At 42.9% G+C, this 17,700-nt stretch overlaps 1 protein-coding gene across 1 annotated transcript in view; it reads left to right on the forward strand.

The window, feature by feature from the left end:
- The window catches only part of LOC115781531 (RNA-binding Raly-like protein), a 76,838-nt gene extending 60,034 nt beyond the window's left edge, over window positions 1–16,804 (forward strand). The window contains exons 5-8 of the mRNA XM_030731224.1: window positions 851–964; window positions 4,555–4,706; window positions 6,943–6,999; window positions 15,254–16,804. Of these exons, the coding sequence (XP_030587084.1) occupies window positions 851–964; window positions 4,555–4,706; window positions 6,943–6,975 (299 nt within the window). The 3' untranslated portion in view covers window positions 6,976–6,999; window positions 15,254–16,804. The remainder of the gene's footprint in view (window positions 1–850; window positions 965–4,554; window positions 4,707–6,942; window positions 7,000–15,253) is intronic.
- The last annotated feature ends 896 nt before the right edge of the window (window positions 16,805–17,700 follow it).

Here is a 17,700-nt window from a genome sequence, read left to right on the forward strand (position 1 = left end):
TGCCTCCTCTCACAGATCTCCAGCTTCCTTCTGAGGTGCCCTGGGTGGAGTAATTGATAAATGGGCCTGCCTCAATTTACAGATGTCTGGGAAAGGGATCTGTGTCTCTCTCCCAGACCGAGCAGCTCTTCAGCATCCTCGGATCGATCCCTGCTTCTTTGTGGGGATTTATATTCTTTCCTTTTGGCATGAAGGCCCTGGTAGTCTGATTTTTCATGGCTTTATTTGTTAGATTAGTGTTCTTACCCCTGTAGTTCAGGGATGGAGTTTCTGGGTCCAGATTTGTGGATTCAGTTTATCAACCAGGTTCCTTCAGTTTAACAGAAACTGCTTCAACAGCTGCACAATCAGAGATGTTTTAACCTTTTTTAACTCAATATTTTTTCAATCAGTGATTTGTCATGTTCATGTATGTATGGCTACATGCAGCACATGGATCATGCAACAATGTTCTGCAGACTATTTTTGTTTATTTTTTTGATCGTGTCGTGATCTGATCCCAGCCTCCCGGGTTTAACGCTCCCAGAACATTTAGACTCTTTGTCTTCATTTACTTTGGGCTCCTGGAGGAACCCTTCTGAGGGATGACTCACTCGTCTTGTATTACCAGTGCGGACGTCTTTATGTGGTGCATGGCCTTAACTTCTCACTGTCCACACATGACAACATGGAAATATAGCCATGCATGAACCGGCTTGAAGGGTCCTGCTGCTCATCGTGTTCATGTAAACGTTATCCTGGATTTTAACAAAGAATATGTGTTCATGTCAGTAGTTACAGTTCCATGTGCCAGTCTCCGTTTCCTGTTATAGCACATGAGCTGGACTCACCCCCCCACCCCTCTCTGCAGTGAGAATGGCGGAGCTTCTGGCCATCAAAAGGGAGCTGACGGTGATCAAGGTTCAGATCGATGGGCTGTTGGACTGCGTAGACAAGATGGACAGACAGAGGAAGGACTGCTCAGGTAGACCACACACACACACACGCATTTATCCTTTATTTTATGATTTGATAAGTAATATTATGGTGCCTTAATTTCAGAGTTTGGCTCTTTTGAGAGTAATTTCCCTGTTTTAAATTATAGCTGCTATATTTACATGTTCTCTGTGTCATATGATAGTCTTGTAATACTGCAATATAATTGCAGGGCTAATTAGTTTTAGCCCAAACCTTTCCTCACCTTCTGCACGGGTCATCTGCTGGTGAAGGCCTTTACTTTTCACTCAGGACTGTCCATAAGTGCAACATATATTGCTTTCATTTTGAAATGCATCAACCGGCATCCAAAGTGCAGATGACCGATAAAATGAGTCCAGGTCCTGCAGCTGTGAGAACATTTCTGTTTCCCTGGAGGACTGATGCACAGCAGCTGTAGGCTGGATATAGTGATGAGTTCAGCAGCACGTGACTTCCATAGATCTGTGAAGAGTCACATGTGAAAGAATGTTTTCACAGGTCCACCCTGACTGCTTCCATAGGATTTAAGAGGGTAAGCAGCAGCCCAGTGCTGCTCCTCAAATGCATTTGATTAACTGAACAGCAGTAAGTGTGAGCACCTCTTTGGCAGTTTGCCGGTCTGCAGGATTCAGGTGTGTGTTAACGCAATGCCTCAATCTTCCCAAGAGTGGACGTCACAGCAAATTCACCCCAAGGTCAGACTGTAGCTTTAAGAAGTCGGGCTGTCTGCAGTCAGTGACCTAATTTAAACAACGTGTTTATTACAGACCATAACCAAATAAAGGTGGCATCGGTAAAACTGTTTACATTCATGCACAAAGTTGTTAGCTGAGTGTCGAGTCCTGACTTGATTTTGTTGTGTCTTTGGCTCTAAATGAAAAGGTCTGTTAGTGTGGATGTAATATGATTCAGGGCTACGTTTCTATTTACAAACCGATGAGGAACATCTAATCTATTTAGTCGTAGTCATTACTTTAGAGGTCTGACACATTTTTATTAAATGCCTATATCAACCTCAAACATCAGTCGGATACAGGTTTAATCCTTCCTGAACTCTAAATCGAGTTTATTATTGCAAATGATCCGTCAGAGTATTCGGTGATGCAGAGAGAGTCGCTGTGTTTACCATCAGATGTGAGCCGGCTATCATACTGCATCTGTGAGTAATGGTTCAATGACAAAACTGCCACCAGTGGAGCGTGGATTATGACAGTGAGGTAAACAGCGATAAACACGGTCCTCATAACCTTTCATAAGCTCCCCTTCAACGCTCAGGAGTTATCTCGTCAGCCCCGTGTGTGTGTGTATGTGTGTGTGTGTGTGTGTGTGTGTGTGTGTGTGTGTGTGTGTGTGTGTGTGTGTGTGTGTGTGTGTGTGTGTGTGTGTGTGTGTTTTGGTTTTATCTCCTGGTGTTGATAAATAGATGAGGAAATTATCCGATGTGACATGTTGATGGTCTTCAGTTTTTCAGATTATTTTTTAAAATGTTCAGATGAGAACTTCTCTCACTCAGATGCAGCGAGTTGTTGTAGAGGCAGGTATTACTGCATGCCTCAAAATACACTTACACCACACCGCCAACAGTGTTCACTCATCTGCCTTCACACACACATGAACCTGAGCAACATCCATCATTAATCTAGAGGGTCTCATATGGGCCCACCCTCTGCAGCTATAACAGCTTCAGCTCTTCTGGGAAGGCTTTCCACAGGTTTAGGAGTGTTTATGGGAATTTCTGACCATTCTTCCAGAAGCACATCTGTGAGGTCAGACACTGATGTTGGAGAGAAGGCCTGGCTCACAGTCTCCACTCTAATCCATCCCAAAGGTGTTCTATCAGGCTGAGGTCAGGACTCTGTGCAGGCCAGTCAAGTTCTTCCACACCAAACTGGCTCATCCATGTCTTTATGGAGCTGCTTTGTGCACTGGTGTGCAGTCATGTTGGAACAGGAAGGGGCCATCCCCAAACTGTTGGCTTCCACAACATTGTTTTTTTTAGGTCTAAGTGACAATATTAAATGGAGGGCGGAGTGCTTAGTTATCCACTAATGATAGTAAGCTTAGTTAGCAACCCACAGCCTCAGGTACCTGCTGATTTAATAGTTTAATAAAATACTGTAATTTCTCTCACCATAACTGAAGAGCAGCAGCTGTCAGATACACTATATGGACAAAAGTATTTGGCCACACCTCTCAGTCTTTGAATTCAGGTGTTTCCAGTCAGGTGTATAAAATCAGGCACTTATAGCCACGCAGTCTGCCTTTACAAACATTTGTGAAGGAATGGGCTGTTCTGAAGAGATCTCTGAATGTGAGTATGGTGCACTCATCCCTATATGTTTTTCACTATTGTTTCTGTCTTTTTAATGGCAGCAGCTCCAGGGGGGCAGCATGGCCACAGTTCACCTATCTCCCCATGTTTGTTTGTCTGTCTTCTTGGATGGGTGTTCTGTTAATTGTAATTTCCCATTGTGGGATCAATAAAGTATCATCATCATCATCATCATCATAGGATGCCACCATTGCGAAAACTTGTGAAATAGTGATATTTCTTCCCTCCTACCTGCTGGTACCACTGGAACCACAGCAGCTCGGCCACAAAGTTACAGTACAGGGTCTCCGAGTGTGGAGGCACATAGTGAGTAAAAGCCACCAACGCTCTGCTGACTCAGTACTTGCAGAGATGATAGCATGGGTTTCCATGGCTGAGCAGCTACACGCAGGTCTTACATCACCAAGCACAATGCTGAGTGTCGGGTGATTGGTGCAAAGTACACTGAACTCTGGAGCAGTGGAAACGTTTTCTGTGGAGTGATGAACACTTCTCCATCTGACTGTTTGATGGACAAGCCAGGTTTGGGTGAATGGAGAGTGTGACCTGTCTGACTGCATTGTGCCCACTGTACAGTTTGGTGGAGGAAGCGATCATGCAGTGGGGCTGTTTTTCTGGGGTTGGCCCGGGTCTCTTAGTTCCACTGAAGGGAAATCTTAATGCTTCAGCATACCCAGACAGTGTGGAAAACCCTCTGCTTCCAGCTTTGTGGGAACAGTCTGGGGAAGGCAGTTTCTGTTCCAGCATGACTGTCCACAAAGAGAGGCTGGATCCATAAGGTCCATAAAGGCTGGATGAGTTTGGTATGGAAAAACTTGACTGGCCCACACGGAGTCCTGACTTCAGCCCTGTCGAACACTGTTGGGATGAACTGGAGCATCAGTGGCCGACCTCACAAATGCTGTTTTGGATGAGCGGACAAAAATTCCACAGACACTCAAATCTTGTAGAAAGCCTTCCCAGAAGAGTGGGAGCTGGTATAGCTGCAAAGGGTGACCAGCTCTATATGAATGCCCATGGAATTATGGAATGTCGCAGAAGCTGCTGTGGGTGTAACATGTAGGTGGCACAATGCGTTTGTCCATGTGGTTCCATTAGAAAAGCTCCAAAAGGCACCAACAGCTCAAACCCCACAGGTGGAAACGGCTTATTAAGGGTTAACACTGAACACACCATAAGAACGTGCACGTGTGTGTGTGTGTGTGTGTGTGTGTGTGTGTGTGTGTGTGTGTGTGTGTGTGTGTGTGTGTGTGTGTGTGTCTCAGAGTGTCCTCAGAGCAGGGAGCCCAGTGTGTCAGACTCTTCTCGCCGAGGTTCAGTCAGCAGTCTGGAGAGAGAGAGCCCAGAGCCAGGGGAGGCCAGTGAGGACGAGCCGCTGCACTACCAGCACTACCACCCCCACAGCTACACCCACAGGGTAACTATACACCACTGCCACCCCCACAGCTACACCCACAGGGTAACTATACACCACTGCCACCCCCACAGCTACACCCACAGGGTAACTATACACCACTGCCACCCCCACAGCTACACCCACAGGGTAACTATACACCACTGCCACCCCCACAGCTACACCCACACGGTAACTATACACCACTGCCACCCCCACAGCTACACCCACAGGGTAACTATACACCACTGCCACCCCCACAGCTACACCCGTGCTTCCACAGACTTCTACAATCAATGTCAAATAGCACTGAAACTGTTCTTATTCATTCCACATCCAGCTGAATGAAGCTTTGCCTCCTGATGTCCAAATCGCACCCAGCCAGATTTCTCCAAACCAGTTTTCAGACACAGCCTCATGCTGAACAGATATTTGTTTGCTGCCTTCTTTTCTAATGATATTAAACAGCTGTGGCATCACAGTTTAAGCAGGTGTTATGGCAGCAGTTATGGTGATGACACAGAGCCAAGCTTAACACTTTTCTGCCGTGTTTATTTTACACACAGAGATTGTTCTTCACTAATATTTGCAGTAATGATGTGACTTTGCATTTATTGAACTTATATAATCACTTAAGTAAACAAAACTAAGACAACAGATGGTCAGCCTATTCAAAAATAATTACAGTAATACATTAGCTCAGTGGTTCCCTAACTTCCTGTTTCCTGTCTGCAGTCCTGTCTCAGTGGAGAATCTCGCTTGTCACAAAATTAAGGCCTTTCCCACAGCACTGCCGAGTAAACATATTCTACTCACTAAACACACTACTACTCCCACTGCAGTATAAATATACAGCATATCGAGCACAGTTTCAGTGTAGACTGTCCACAAAGTCAAACTCAGCCACAATCCTGGCAAATGGAACGATCCTGCACCAGCACACACCAGCTGATGGCTCTGCTGATGCCCTTCACCACATCACTATTTAACCTCTTAACATCCATCAGTTCTTCCTGTTTCAGGCAAATCTGCAAGCCGCTTTGCAACCCGCCTCCAGCCCAGATCCTCCTTTCATGCTGTCAATCATTATTGTACCTGTTGTTATGGATGCTGTGTTATCCAGCACAGCCATGCACCAATTATAAATGTAAACAGTGATCCTGACTTAAATATACAGGCTCCTCCTGACCCATTCAACTACACAGGATAAATACATGATGCTGTGACCCTCACAGGGTAAACATATATCCCCTTTCCCTCATCAGCTACGTTACAGGATAAATGTACCTACCCCATGGGTTAAGTATACAGTCATACTACCATCACAGGGTAGTACAGATGTTTTACTACTACCACCCACACAATACATAACTATCTTTACTACAGTTTCAACTAGTCAAACAAGACTTTCCATTAAATTCCTCCAGCTAAGAACCTCCCACAGGGTAACCTCCATAACTCCCCCCTCTGCACTCAGCTCTGCAATAGAAGCTAAAGCAATGCTGCCCTCTTATGGATAATCTATTAACTCTGACTGATGTCTTCACTGCAGATCAAAACTCCAAAAATGACTTTCACTCTGAGTTAATCAGGAAGTTATTTTGATAATCAATCAAGAAATTTTTGGCCAAAAAAGAAATAAAGTAGTAGAAAAAAAAATGCTTGTTATAATTTCTAGATATCCAGTTGGAGTTCTGCCCCAGTCCATCCTCATAAATCACTCAGTCACAGAGACAGCAGTGAATCTTACTCCACACTGCAGAGATGGGCCCAGAGACAAGCTGCAGAACTGCAGGCGGACGATGTGTTTACCGGTCGCCTTGCAGCTCTTTTTGATTCAGAATCTCAGCAGCGTGGAGCGGATGGGCCGAGCAGAGGAGCGATGCTTTCAGTGTTTCTGTTTCTTTACAGGGAAACATAATGACATAGAATTAGCCTGCAGGCTTCCTATACCTGCCTGACAGAGCGAGGCCGCCTCATTAATCTGAGAGGAGGCAGAGAACAGACCGGCCCTTAATCTGCCGCATTGTTCCTCCGACAACAAGAAGCTGAGTGTACACGAACAAAAGAGTGTTTTAGCAGGCTAATTACCATTTGTCTCTGTGTGTGTGTGAGTTACTGTGAACAGGAAACAAGCATTTGTGTGGAGTGTGAGGATGAAGGGCTGCAGTGGCTCAGGAGGTGTCCTAATGAAGGCTAACTGCAGTGTGTTTTGATGAAGCCTCTGTCCTGCTGACAGTTACTTCTGTCCTTGTTCCAGATAAAGCAGTCTGATCAGGAGGACGACCTGTGAGGCTGCAGCTCAGGTATGAAGGGGGTAAGCTCAGAGCTCAGTGGCTCTCCTGTTTGGTTTCTGCACAACATCGCACACACCATTTCTTCACTCAGGCCCTCACTGACACTACTGACTACACACCTCAGGCAGTCTAAGTCCTGTCCTTGTTGCTTTTATCTAGAATCGTCTCTTTAATTGGCTTTTGTGTGTGCATTTCTCTTTTTGTCGTGGCCGTGCTGCTCGGTTTGTGGCAGTTTTCTTTCATATATGTTCTTAAAGGGGGATACTTACACTAAACAAAGCTGAAGCCAAATACTGAAGTGTCAGAAACAGCTGAAACTTCCTCTAATGTCCACTTGAGCCTGGCTTCAGTAGTGAGTTGGTCCCTGTAGACTTTACAGCCTGCTACAAAAAGCCTTTCAGCCTCTCTGGATAGTTTCCTTCTTCATAACCACTGTAACATATTTTCATAACTCATCTGTCTGTATAGTGTTTGGTTTAGGGGGTGTGGCAACTTTGATTGACAGCTGTAGTCATAACTGTGCTATCTGTGCCACTTGGAGCATTTATTGAGGTACTGATAGCCCTGTGATAGACAGGTGGCCTATCCAGAGTTTACGGGTATCTGTGTCTGTGCGTTACAGTTTATCAGTGCAGCTTGCTAACCTTAGCTGATATAGCCCCACCTCTTCTAGCTCTACTACTACTACTCTACACTACTGTGCTCAGCCCAGAAGCAATGGTGATTGTTGCCACCTTTCATTTACAGTCTTTGTATTAAGCAGGGCTAAAGTTTCACATAAAGAATCTAACGTCAGTTTCCTTTTATGGCCTTTAGTGACACTGAGAACCATATATCCGGATGTGTCCTTTCCTCTAAGACAGAACATACTCTGCTAGTTTTAGACTTCATTTCCAGTGCTCCCAGTTTCACTGGCCTTCAGTACACTTTGAAATCCTCTTCCATCCACAGATTGTCATTTGATTTTGTAGTTAAGACCATTTCCAAAACTCTCCTGGTGAAAGCAGTAAAGGCTGCTGTTCAACACCCGACTTCAATCCCAAATGCTAACGTGCTAACTCTGTCTTTGCTAAAAGCGACGAAGAATGCAAAGACCTGTTTCCTGTGTGTTTCTGAGCGTCTCTAAGTTCCTCCTCACAGAGCAGTGAAACAAACTGAAACCAATACAAAGCATTGGAAACACATTGGAAACACATTGGAAACACACTGGAAACACACTGGAAACACACTGGAAACACATTGGAAACACACTGGAAACACATTGGAAACACATTGGAAACACACTGGAAACACACTGGAAACACATTGGAGACACACTGGAAACACACTGGAAACACATTGGAAACACACTGGAAACACATTGGAAACACACTGGAAACACATTGGAAACACATTGGAAACACATTGGAAACACACTGGAAACACATTGGAAACACAGTGGAAACACACTGGAAACACACTGGAACACTGACACATTGGAGACACACTGGAAACACACTGGAAACACATTGGAAACACATTGGAAACACACTGGAAACACACTGTAAACACACTGGAAACACATTGGAAACACACTGGAAACACACTGGAAACACACTGGAAACACATTGGAAACACACTGGAAACACATTGGAAACACACTGGAAAGTGGTCAGCAGTGATGGGAAGTCCTGTTTGCACAGCTGGACTTTTGCCCATGAAGTAAGAAAGATCTGCTCTCTCACTGAGGTCTTTCCTTTAATTACTGCCTACAGCACATAGTTAATGGACTATAAAAGATGGATGAAGACACCATAACGTCACCCATCAGTTTGAGAAGCTTTCTCACCATCTTCATTTTTTGAAACAAGATGTCACAGGTGATGGGCAGAGCTGAGAAATTAAGGGAAAGCATGTGTCCTTTTATGGTCTTTTTTGGCTCCAGTGGGGACCATAGTTCACAAAATTAATATCATTTTGTTTTCAATAAGACTTCAAACAAAATATGGAGGCTGTGAACTGATCAGCAAAGGGTTTAATGGAGGTACAAGCTGGGAGAACAGATTTCCAGTTTTTCATTTACTTCCATGCAGCAGACTTTTTTTTTTACAGCCAGAGGAGTCGCCACCTGCTGGCTGTTTAGATGTAAGGCATTGTTTTTACTTTCAGACCTGGGAGCCACGCCCATAATTTCTTCATGTATCAGTACATAATGATTAAAGTCCTTTTGGCTGATAGGAAGGACGCATAAAACGAATTATAAATCATCAGGCCCAATTAGCATTTTGCAGCTGATCTTAAAGTGTGTTTGCTGGACTTCCCAAGATGGCGCCGAGGTGAACAGACGCACTGAACGAGCGCTCCCAACACGGCTGATTAGCTCCCCTACGCCAAAGCTGTATTGACATTTTTGAATTCATAAATTTATGATGAGAAGGGGAAAGACACTAAAAGGTAACTGTAAATCAAACCAGATACAAGAAACAGGCGAGAGAGACTCTAAAGGGAAAGCCGACGAAGACGTAAACGACCAACACATGGCTATGGCAGGCCTCCAAGCTAGCATCGAAGCCATCCACAAAGAGATTGTAGCCATTCGCACAGACGTGAAAGAAGAACTAAGCTGCTTTCGTGACAACCTCTCCGGCGACATGAAGAGAGATCTAACCATTTTCAAAGAGGAGGTTAACGAAAAGCTAAACGCAATTGCGACCGACATGAAGGAGACCAGAGACAAAGCGGAGGAGTCGTTAAAACGAGTTGCAGAAATGGAGGAATGGACTGCGGTGGCGAAAGAGGTGCTGTCCCAAACCACAAGCAATCAAGATAAAATTCAAGCCAAGCTGACTGAGTTAGAAGCACGCTCACGAAGAAATAACATCCGTATATACGGGATTCCTGAAGACACAGAGGGTGAGAATTTATTGGAGTTTATTGAAAGTTTTATCAAGGCTGAGCTGTCACTTCAGGATAACGATCTGGCTATACAACGTTGCCACCGTGCTTTGGGCCCGAAACCACCGCAGAATGCCAACCCCCGCTCCGTCGTGATTTATTTTTTGGCATACAGAACTAAGGATTTAGTGCTCCGCTCTGCATGGAAGAAAGGAGAGATTCGCCTCAATCAGCAACGTGTATACTTTGACCATGACTACCCGGCAGAGACCCAAAAGAAGCGGAAAGCTTATGCCCCCATCAGAAAATTTCTGAAAGAAAAAGGTCTCCGCTTTCAAACCCCACCGCCGGCAAAGCTCCGTGTGTTTTTTGACAGTGGTTCGGTTACATATAACAGCGCAGATGAGGCCATAAAGGATCTAAAGAAGAGGGGTCTCACACTTGACTACAACAGTAATGACAATCCCCCCACGACACCACCGATGGAGAGACTGGGCAGACTGTCCTGGGAGAGGGTGGAGGCCAAACGACCGAACCCAGATACGCACGGAGAAAGAGCACGGAAAAAACTCAGCGGATCTCGTCATGATGCCGGGGACACAGCCCCTCCGCCAAGATAAACTCATTCATGTAACTTCCTTGTGGTAAGATTTGCAATCATAGTGCCTTAATCCAGCGTATGGACTAAAAACGGAATATTTGCATAAAGAGACACTGTCAGATTTCACCTTAACCATCTCTCACCCTGTCTTTGCTAATGTTAACAAGATAGACGCCAGTTACCGTTACACACAGATTACAAGATTAGACCGTTGTTTTGGGTGCTTGTTTAAAGGCTCTGATTGTGCACTGAGCTTATACTCATTACCGAGCAATGCCAGTTTGCACTGGAGAGACCCCCCATTTTCCGGGGACTTTTCTCTCCAACCAAGACTCTCATATGAGTCATTTTGTCTTGGAAGTCGCTTTTTCACTATCTTTATTTGGACATTCACAAGTTACAAGTTCATTGGTTTTATTTTTTATCCATGTTCAAATGTTAAGGTCACCCTGGATGTGTAAGATAGAGGGAACTATTTCATTTAAAGATTTATGTTTCACCAACAATATAAAATAATAACTCTTAATGTGCATGGGTTACAAAACCCAATCAAAAGAGGAAAGCTCATAGCTAAGATGAAGAGAGAACAGCAACACATTATCTTCTGGCAAGAAACCCACCTAAGAAAAGAAGACCATGAGAAATTTAAAAAAATGGGGTTTAAAAAGACATTTTACTCTTTTCATACAAATGGACACACGAGGGGTGTTGCAATACTAATTGCAAATAGGATAGACTTTAGGTTATCTAAACAGATCACGGACAAGGAAGGGCGTTTTGTTTTGGTGAGGGGGACATTAGACTCAAAGGAAGTAACTCTACTCAACGTATACAGGCCACCAGGTCACGACAAAACACTAATTGACAGATTATTTGATCTCATAGTGGCAGAAACCTCAGGTGTTTTGATATGCGGAGGGGATTGGAACGTACAACTGCATCCCTCCCTGGACTCCTCAAACCCAATTAAAAAAATTAACTCTGAATCATTGTATATTAAAAAAATGATCCAAAAGATAGGCCTAATTGATGTATGGAGGGAATGCCACCCATCAACCAAGGAGTTCACCTTTTTTTCTCACCCCCACGCCGTCTACTCACGAATCGACTATTTCTTCTTATTCCGAGCAGACAGACACAGAATCCTAGATTGTAATATTGGCACTAGGGATGTATCCGACCATTCTGGAGTATACCTGAAACTACATTTACAAGTTCAACCTAAGACAACAATATGGAGACTTAACACAGCTCTGTTAAATGACAATAAATTTAAGGAATTCATTAACAAAGAACTCGCAGAATATGTAGAATTTAATGATAACACAGAAGTGTCTCCGAGTATCCTATGGGACGCTGCAAAAGCAGTACTGCGAGGAAAAAGCATAATGTGGGCATCAAGGAAGAAAAAGGAAAAATCCGAGCAATTCAATTACCTGACTAAACAACTAGACACATTAGAGCAGAAGCATATTGAGACCAAAGACCCTACCTTACTAGAGCAAATTGCAACCATAAAAGAGGAATTAAATAAGAAACTTGATGACAAAGTGGAACTTAAACTCAAATATATTAAACAAACCTACTACGAAAATGGACCGAGAGCAAAAAAAACATTGGCCTGGCGACTCAAAAAGCAACAATTAGACAGATCCATTTATAAAATTAAAAACCCGGTTACCAATCAGATGTGCTTCACACCGGATGAAATTAATAAGTCTTTTGAAATATATTATAAGAATTTATATAGTCAACCCGAACTAACCGAGCTTTCATCGGTAAAGCAATATCTAGATTCTTTGGACCTGCCCTCAATCGGCCTAGATCAAAATAAAGGGATAACTGCAGAAATAACACAAACGGATATTGATAAAGCCATCTCAAAACTGAAGGCAAACAAGACACCAGGCGGAGATGGACTACCAGCTGAATGGTATAAGACCTTTAGGAAGTCTATAACACCTTTGCTGTTAAAATCTTTTAACCACGTGCTTAAAGGGGGCGAGACCCCACCATCCTGGAAACAAGCAATAATTTCTATAATACCAAAACCGGGAAAAGATAAAACGGAGTGTAATTCATATCGGCCCATCTCTGTCTTGAACACCGATTATAAAATATTCACTTTAATAATTGTTAACAGACTGGAAAATATTATCCCTGATCTGATCGATACAGACCAGACAGGCTTCATCAAAAATAGACGTACACAGGACAATGTGAGGCGGGCACTACACCTTATTGACATTGTGAATAAGAATAATATGAAATCCCTGGCAATTAGTTTCGATGCAGAAAAAGCCTTTGATTCTGTACGCTGGGAATACTTATATCTGGTCTTACTACGTTTTGGCTTCAGTAATACAATCATAAGTTGTCTGAAGTCAATATACAATCTGCCGGTGGCCCGGATTAAAATAAATGGCAGCCTTACAAATACAATCCCTCTGGAACGAGGCTGCCGGCAGGGATGCCCACTGAGCCCCATTCTCTTCGCACTTTTTATAGAACCACTTGCTCAAAAAATTAGGGAAGACCCAGAAATCAAGGGAATCCTATTTAAGGGAAGAGAATACAAAACATGTCTATATGCCGATGATATTCTGGTGACCTTATCTGACCCAGATTTTAGTTTACCCAACCTCATGTCCTGCCTCCACCAATTTGGACTCCACTCGGGCTATAAGCTGAATATAGAAAAAACCCAGACCCTCTCTTTTAACTACTCACCCCAAGAAGATATAAGTAAAATGCTCAAATTTAAATGGAAAACAAAGATCCTGAAATACCTAGGCATTAACATTACCAAAAATCTAAACAAAATATATAAAACAAATTATGGTACCATGACTAATAAAATTAAAAATGATCTGGACAGGTGGGCCCCTTTGACACTTGACTTATATAACCGCATAGAAATAATAAAGATGATTGTATTACCCCAACTATTATTTCTTTTTCAATCCTTATCAGTGGAAATCCCTACCAAGCAGTTTAATAAGTGGAACTGATCCATCTCTAGGTTTATATGGCAGAACAAGAAACCGAGGGTACGCTACAAAACTTTACAGTTACCAAAAGATAAAGGAGGAATGTCACTCCCATGTCTGGAAAATTACTACAAAGCAGCACAACTGCAGTATGCTGCTTATTGGTGTGAAGAGGGGTATGATGCAAAATGGAAAGAACTAGAAGTAAATCAAACAGACATCCCCCTTCAAGCCCTGCTGGGAGATAAGCACCTCAAGAATACATATTCAGAAAAGTTGTGTGTTTTTACAAAAGCCCCTCTCAACACCTGGTTTAGAGAATTCCGCAACCCCCTCACAGAGAGGGGAACATGGCTATTTAGATGGATTGAATATGATAAGGACTTTAGACCCGCACAGCTTGATTCCAGATTCAAGGAATTGACCAGAAAAGGTATTACGTCATACTGTGTGATCTCTTCTGGAACCGACTTGGAAAGCTTCCAACATTTACAAGAAAAATTTGACCTTGACAAGTGTGACTTTTTCAGATACTTACAGCTCAGGCATCACTTTAATAAAAATGTTAAAATACTAGAAAGAAACGATCAGGATTTAGCTAATATTTTTATTGACGCTTATAAGGGTAAATCCAATAAGAAGAGACTATCCAGAATATATGCATGCCTAGAAGCATACAATAAAACATCAACACTACATATTAAAAATAAGTGGGAGAAGGAGGCCAAAATAACATTGACAGACAATGAGTGGCTAAACATATGCCAAATTAATTCCACCACCACCAGCTCAGGGCTATGGAGGGAATATTCATGGAAAAATATCATTAGGTTTTTTATAACCCCCAAAATAACATACTCTCAGACTGGCAGAACTGATTCTGGGCATTGTTGGAGACAATGTAACAATGTGATGGCAGACCATTTTCATGTTTTCTGGGGATGCCCACTGATTCACTCCTACTGGTCAAAGATAGCCAAAGAGATAAGAATAATTCTTGGATTTGGAATTGACTTTAACTTTCAAACTATATATTTATGTAATTTATCAACTGAACTCAACTCTCCAGATAAATACCTTCTGAAAATACTACTGATAGCAGGGAAAAAAGCAATAACAAGGAAATGGCTTAGTGGGAGCCCACCAACACTGAAAGAATGGTCTGCCACTGTAAAAGAAATATGTGATATGGAGATGCTCACCTACTCCCTGAGACTTCAAAGCAACAAGGCCGAAAAATACTGGTCAAAATGGTTAATATATGCAAATGTAAAAATACTGTGAAGTAATTATTTATTTTTCGTTTTTTTTGTTTTTTTTTTTTTTTTTTTTTTTTCTCTCACCTCTCTCTCTCTCGCTCTATTTTCCCTCTGCTATACTTTGTGATAAAGGTGACTTGATATCAGATAATAAGACATTACTGAAATTTTCACACAGGGGTCTCCACGTTCTTAGCAGGTGCGTCCAACCTACAACCCCATTCATTCCCCTTGAGACCTCAATAAGTTTTACTGTAACCCGGTGCTATTTGGAACATTATTTGCCCCTTTTTCTTCTTTTTTTGTGATACACCACTGTCTCTCTCCCTCGGTGACCCATTTGTTCAATGTTCTATATGTTATTCAATTCTTATGTTGTGTTCACCTTTGTAAGACTATAAAACTGTTTAAAAATAAAGTTTAAAAAAAAAAAAAAAAAGTGTGTTTGCTGCCGGTTTGGGAGTTGTTGCATGTTTGTGTGTCTGTGTGTGTCCTGAAGAGATCCTTAAATGTTCAGATTCCTCTCATGTTCCCCTTTCATGTCCTTCAGAAACAGACGCTCGGACCTGGAACAGCTGGGATGGACGATGCTTCACGATGATGCTGGCACCATGACCTGCACCTGGACTGACCGCTGCATGCCTGAATTTTCCTATTTTGTCTCAGTTTTTTTTTTAATTATGTTTCACTATCAGCACTCATGGTTTGCAGCACACAGTGATGATAAAATCTCCGACACATTCCCGACAGTCTCCTGACTCCAGTGCACCACGTTCACATCTCCACACTTTATCTGAACATCACAGAAAAAAAACATACTGATGGTTTTGCATGGTACTACAGTATACTACAGTTCATTATGCAGTAAAACTTAACTAAATACCTCATCACAGTGAGCATATTATTTTGCTTTGATATCAGTGCTCACCAAAAAGCACAGTATTTTTGGGCTGCATGGTTACAGTCATGAGCCTATCGGGTTTGGTCCTGAACTTTTGGGGCTGCTTCATCGCCCTGATCTTACCTCCATGTTGGACTCATCACTGTTATTAAAGTCTGTGCGCAGCAGCTGGCGGCTCTTATCACACAGTTTATTTTCGTCAGGCCTGTTTTCATTATGTGTAACCAGCTGTGTGACCACATTATGCGTCTGTGGTAGAGGCTCAGTGAGCACACTTTTATGACTTTCTGGGTAAATCACATTGTTCAGTCCAGTCAGGAAATCAGTTATAAAGTCACATACGGGCCCGGACAATTTCCTGAAATGAGCATTAGCTCTGAGTAATAACTGCATGTAGTAGATATGAAGAGGAAAATTAAATTTTTCTAACATTATGACTGATTGCTGGTTTCATGAGATTGTTTCAGTTTAGGTTAATGGATCAGTCTGCAGGTACAGGTGGCTGCTGCTCAGATATCTGGCTGAATAAAAAGGTTCAGTCTGCAGTCATATTAATAAGAAGGTACTCCCTCTCAGTTCTAAGGTGTTACATATCAGAACATAATTAAAACAAATCTGGTCCCCAGCAGAGAAATACGTCAGCCCTGCAGATTACAGAGTGTCATTATTTATTTAACTAAGAAATTAAATCCAGAAGCAGTGTCTGAAAAACTAAGTACACCTTTAAGCAGCAGCTTGATGGAGTGGCCATCAGCAGGGGTGAGCACCTCTGTGAAAGCAGATGTTTCTGCAGTTTGCTGCTCTGGAGCGTTCAGGTGTGCGAGCACAGCGCCGATGGGGAAAGACATCAGCAGTGATCTTTGGTGCCCATCAGTCTGGGAGGGTCACAAGGCCATTTGAAGTCCATCATTCTGCAGTGAAAAAGATTATTCACGAGTGGGAAACACTGAAGACTGTCTCAGTAAATTCACCCTAAGCTCAGACAAGGGAACAAACCAAGAGCTCCATCACTCTACAGGCCTCAGTCAGCATGTTAAAGGTTAAAGGTCATGACAGCACAGTTAGAAAGAGACTGAACAGGTCTGGCTGGTTGGAAGGGCTGCAGCAGAAAGCCTCTTCTCTCTGAAAGAACATGGCAGCACAGCTCAGGTCTGCAAAGCTGCATCTGAACAAACACAAAGACTTCTGGAACAAACAGACCAAAGTGCAGATGTTTGTCCAGAATGCACAGCAGCACGTTTGGAGGAAACATCAGCACCAACACCTCAGAGCAGCTGTCAGCACGGTGGAGGAGGATCTGGGCTCTCTGCAGTCACTGAGTGGACCGTGAACTCCTCTGTAGACCAAAGTATTGTAGAGGCTCACGTGAGGCCGTCTGTCCCACAGCTGAAGCTGGGACCAAACTGATGTGACAGACTGATGAAGTCACACAGGAGACGATTGCTTCTAAAAGTGGATCCAGGTGTGTCTTTGTGTGTGTGTGTGTGTGTGTGTGTGTGTGTGTGTGTGTGTGTGTGTGTGTGTGTGTGTGTACTTAGTTTTTCTCACACTGCTTCTGCATTTTTGCTTAGTTATTGTAAAATAATGGCACAGTGTAATATGTTGTGTTATTGTTGGCTAATAACAATGTGTGCGTGTGGGTATGTGTGTGTCACATGCTGCATCTGATGGTCCGTTCTAACAGTGTGATTTACTGCAGTCACGCTGCTGCACCTAAATTGGATATTTAAGGTGTTACCGTGGTTCCCACCGCAGCATCGCTGGTTTTCGTTGTTTCCATCGTGTTCGGTTTGTCGGTTTTGTGGAGAGAAAAGCCACCAAACTGTTGCCAAACTATGAAGATTTTTCAGAAAGAGCGGCTGTTAGTGTAAATATGTTCTGAGCATTTATGTAAAATATTTGTTGGTTTAAAAAGTGATATTTGAACACAGTTAAGTGTACAGTGGTGGCTCTTTATACTGAAACATTATTTCAATAAGAAATCCTGTAAAGTGAGGCCAGAGACTCGTTTTGGAAACACTTGATTTGTCTTCACTGTAGTTTCTCCTGTTGGTGCTTCTGTGTGTGTTCAGTGCTGAATGTATCCTGTAACTGTG

This window comes from Archocentrus centrarchus, chromosome 6 (assembly GCF_007364275.1).
Source record: "Archocentrus centrarchus isolate MPI-CPG fArcCen1 chromosome 6, fArcCen1, whole genome shotgun sequence".
NCBI classification, from domain to species: Eukaryota; Metazoa; Chordata; class Actinopteri; order Cichliformes; family Cichlidae; genus Archocentrus; species Archocentrus centrarchus.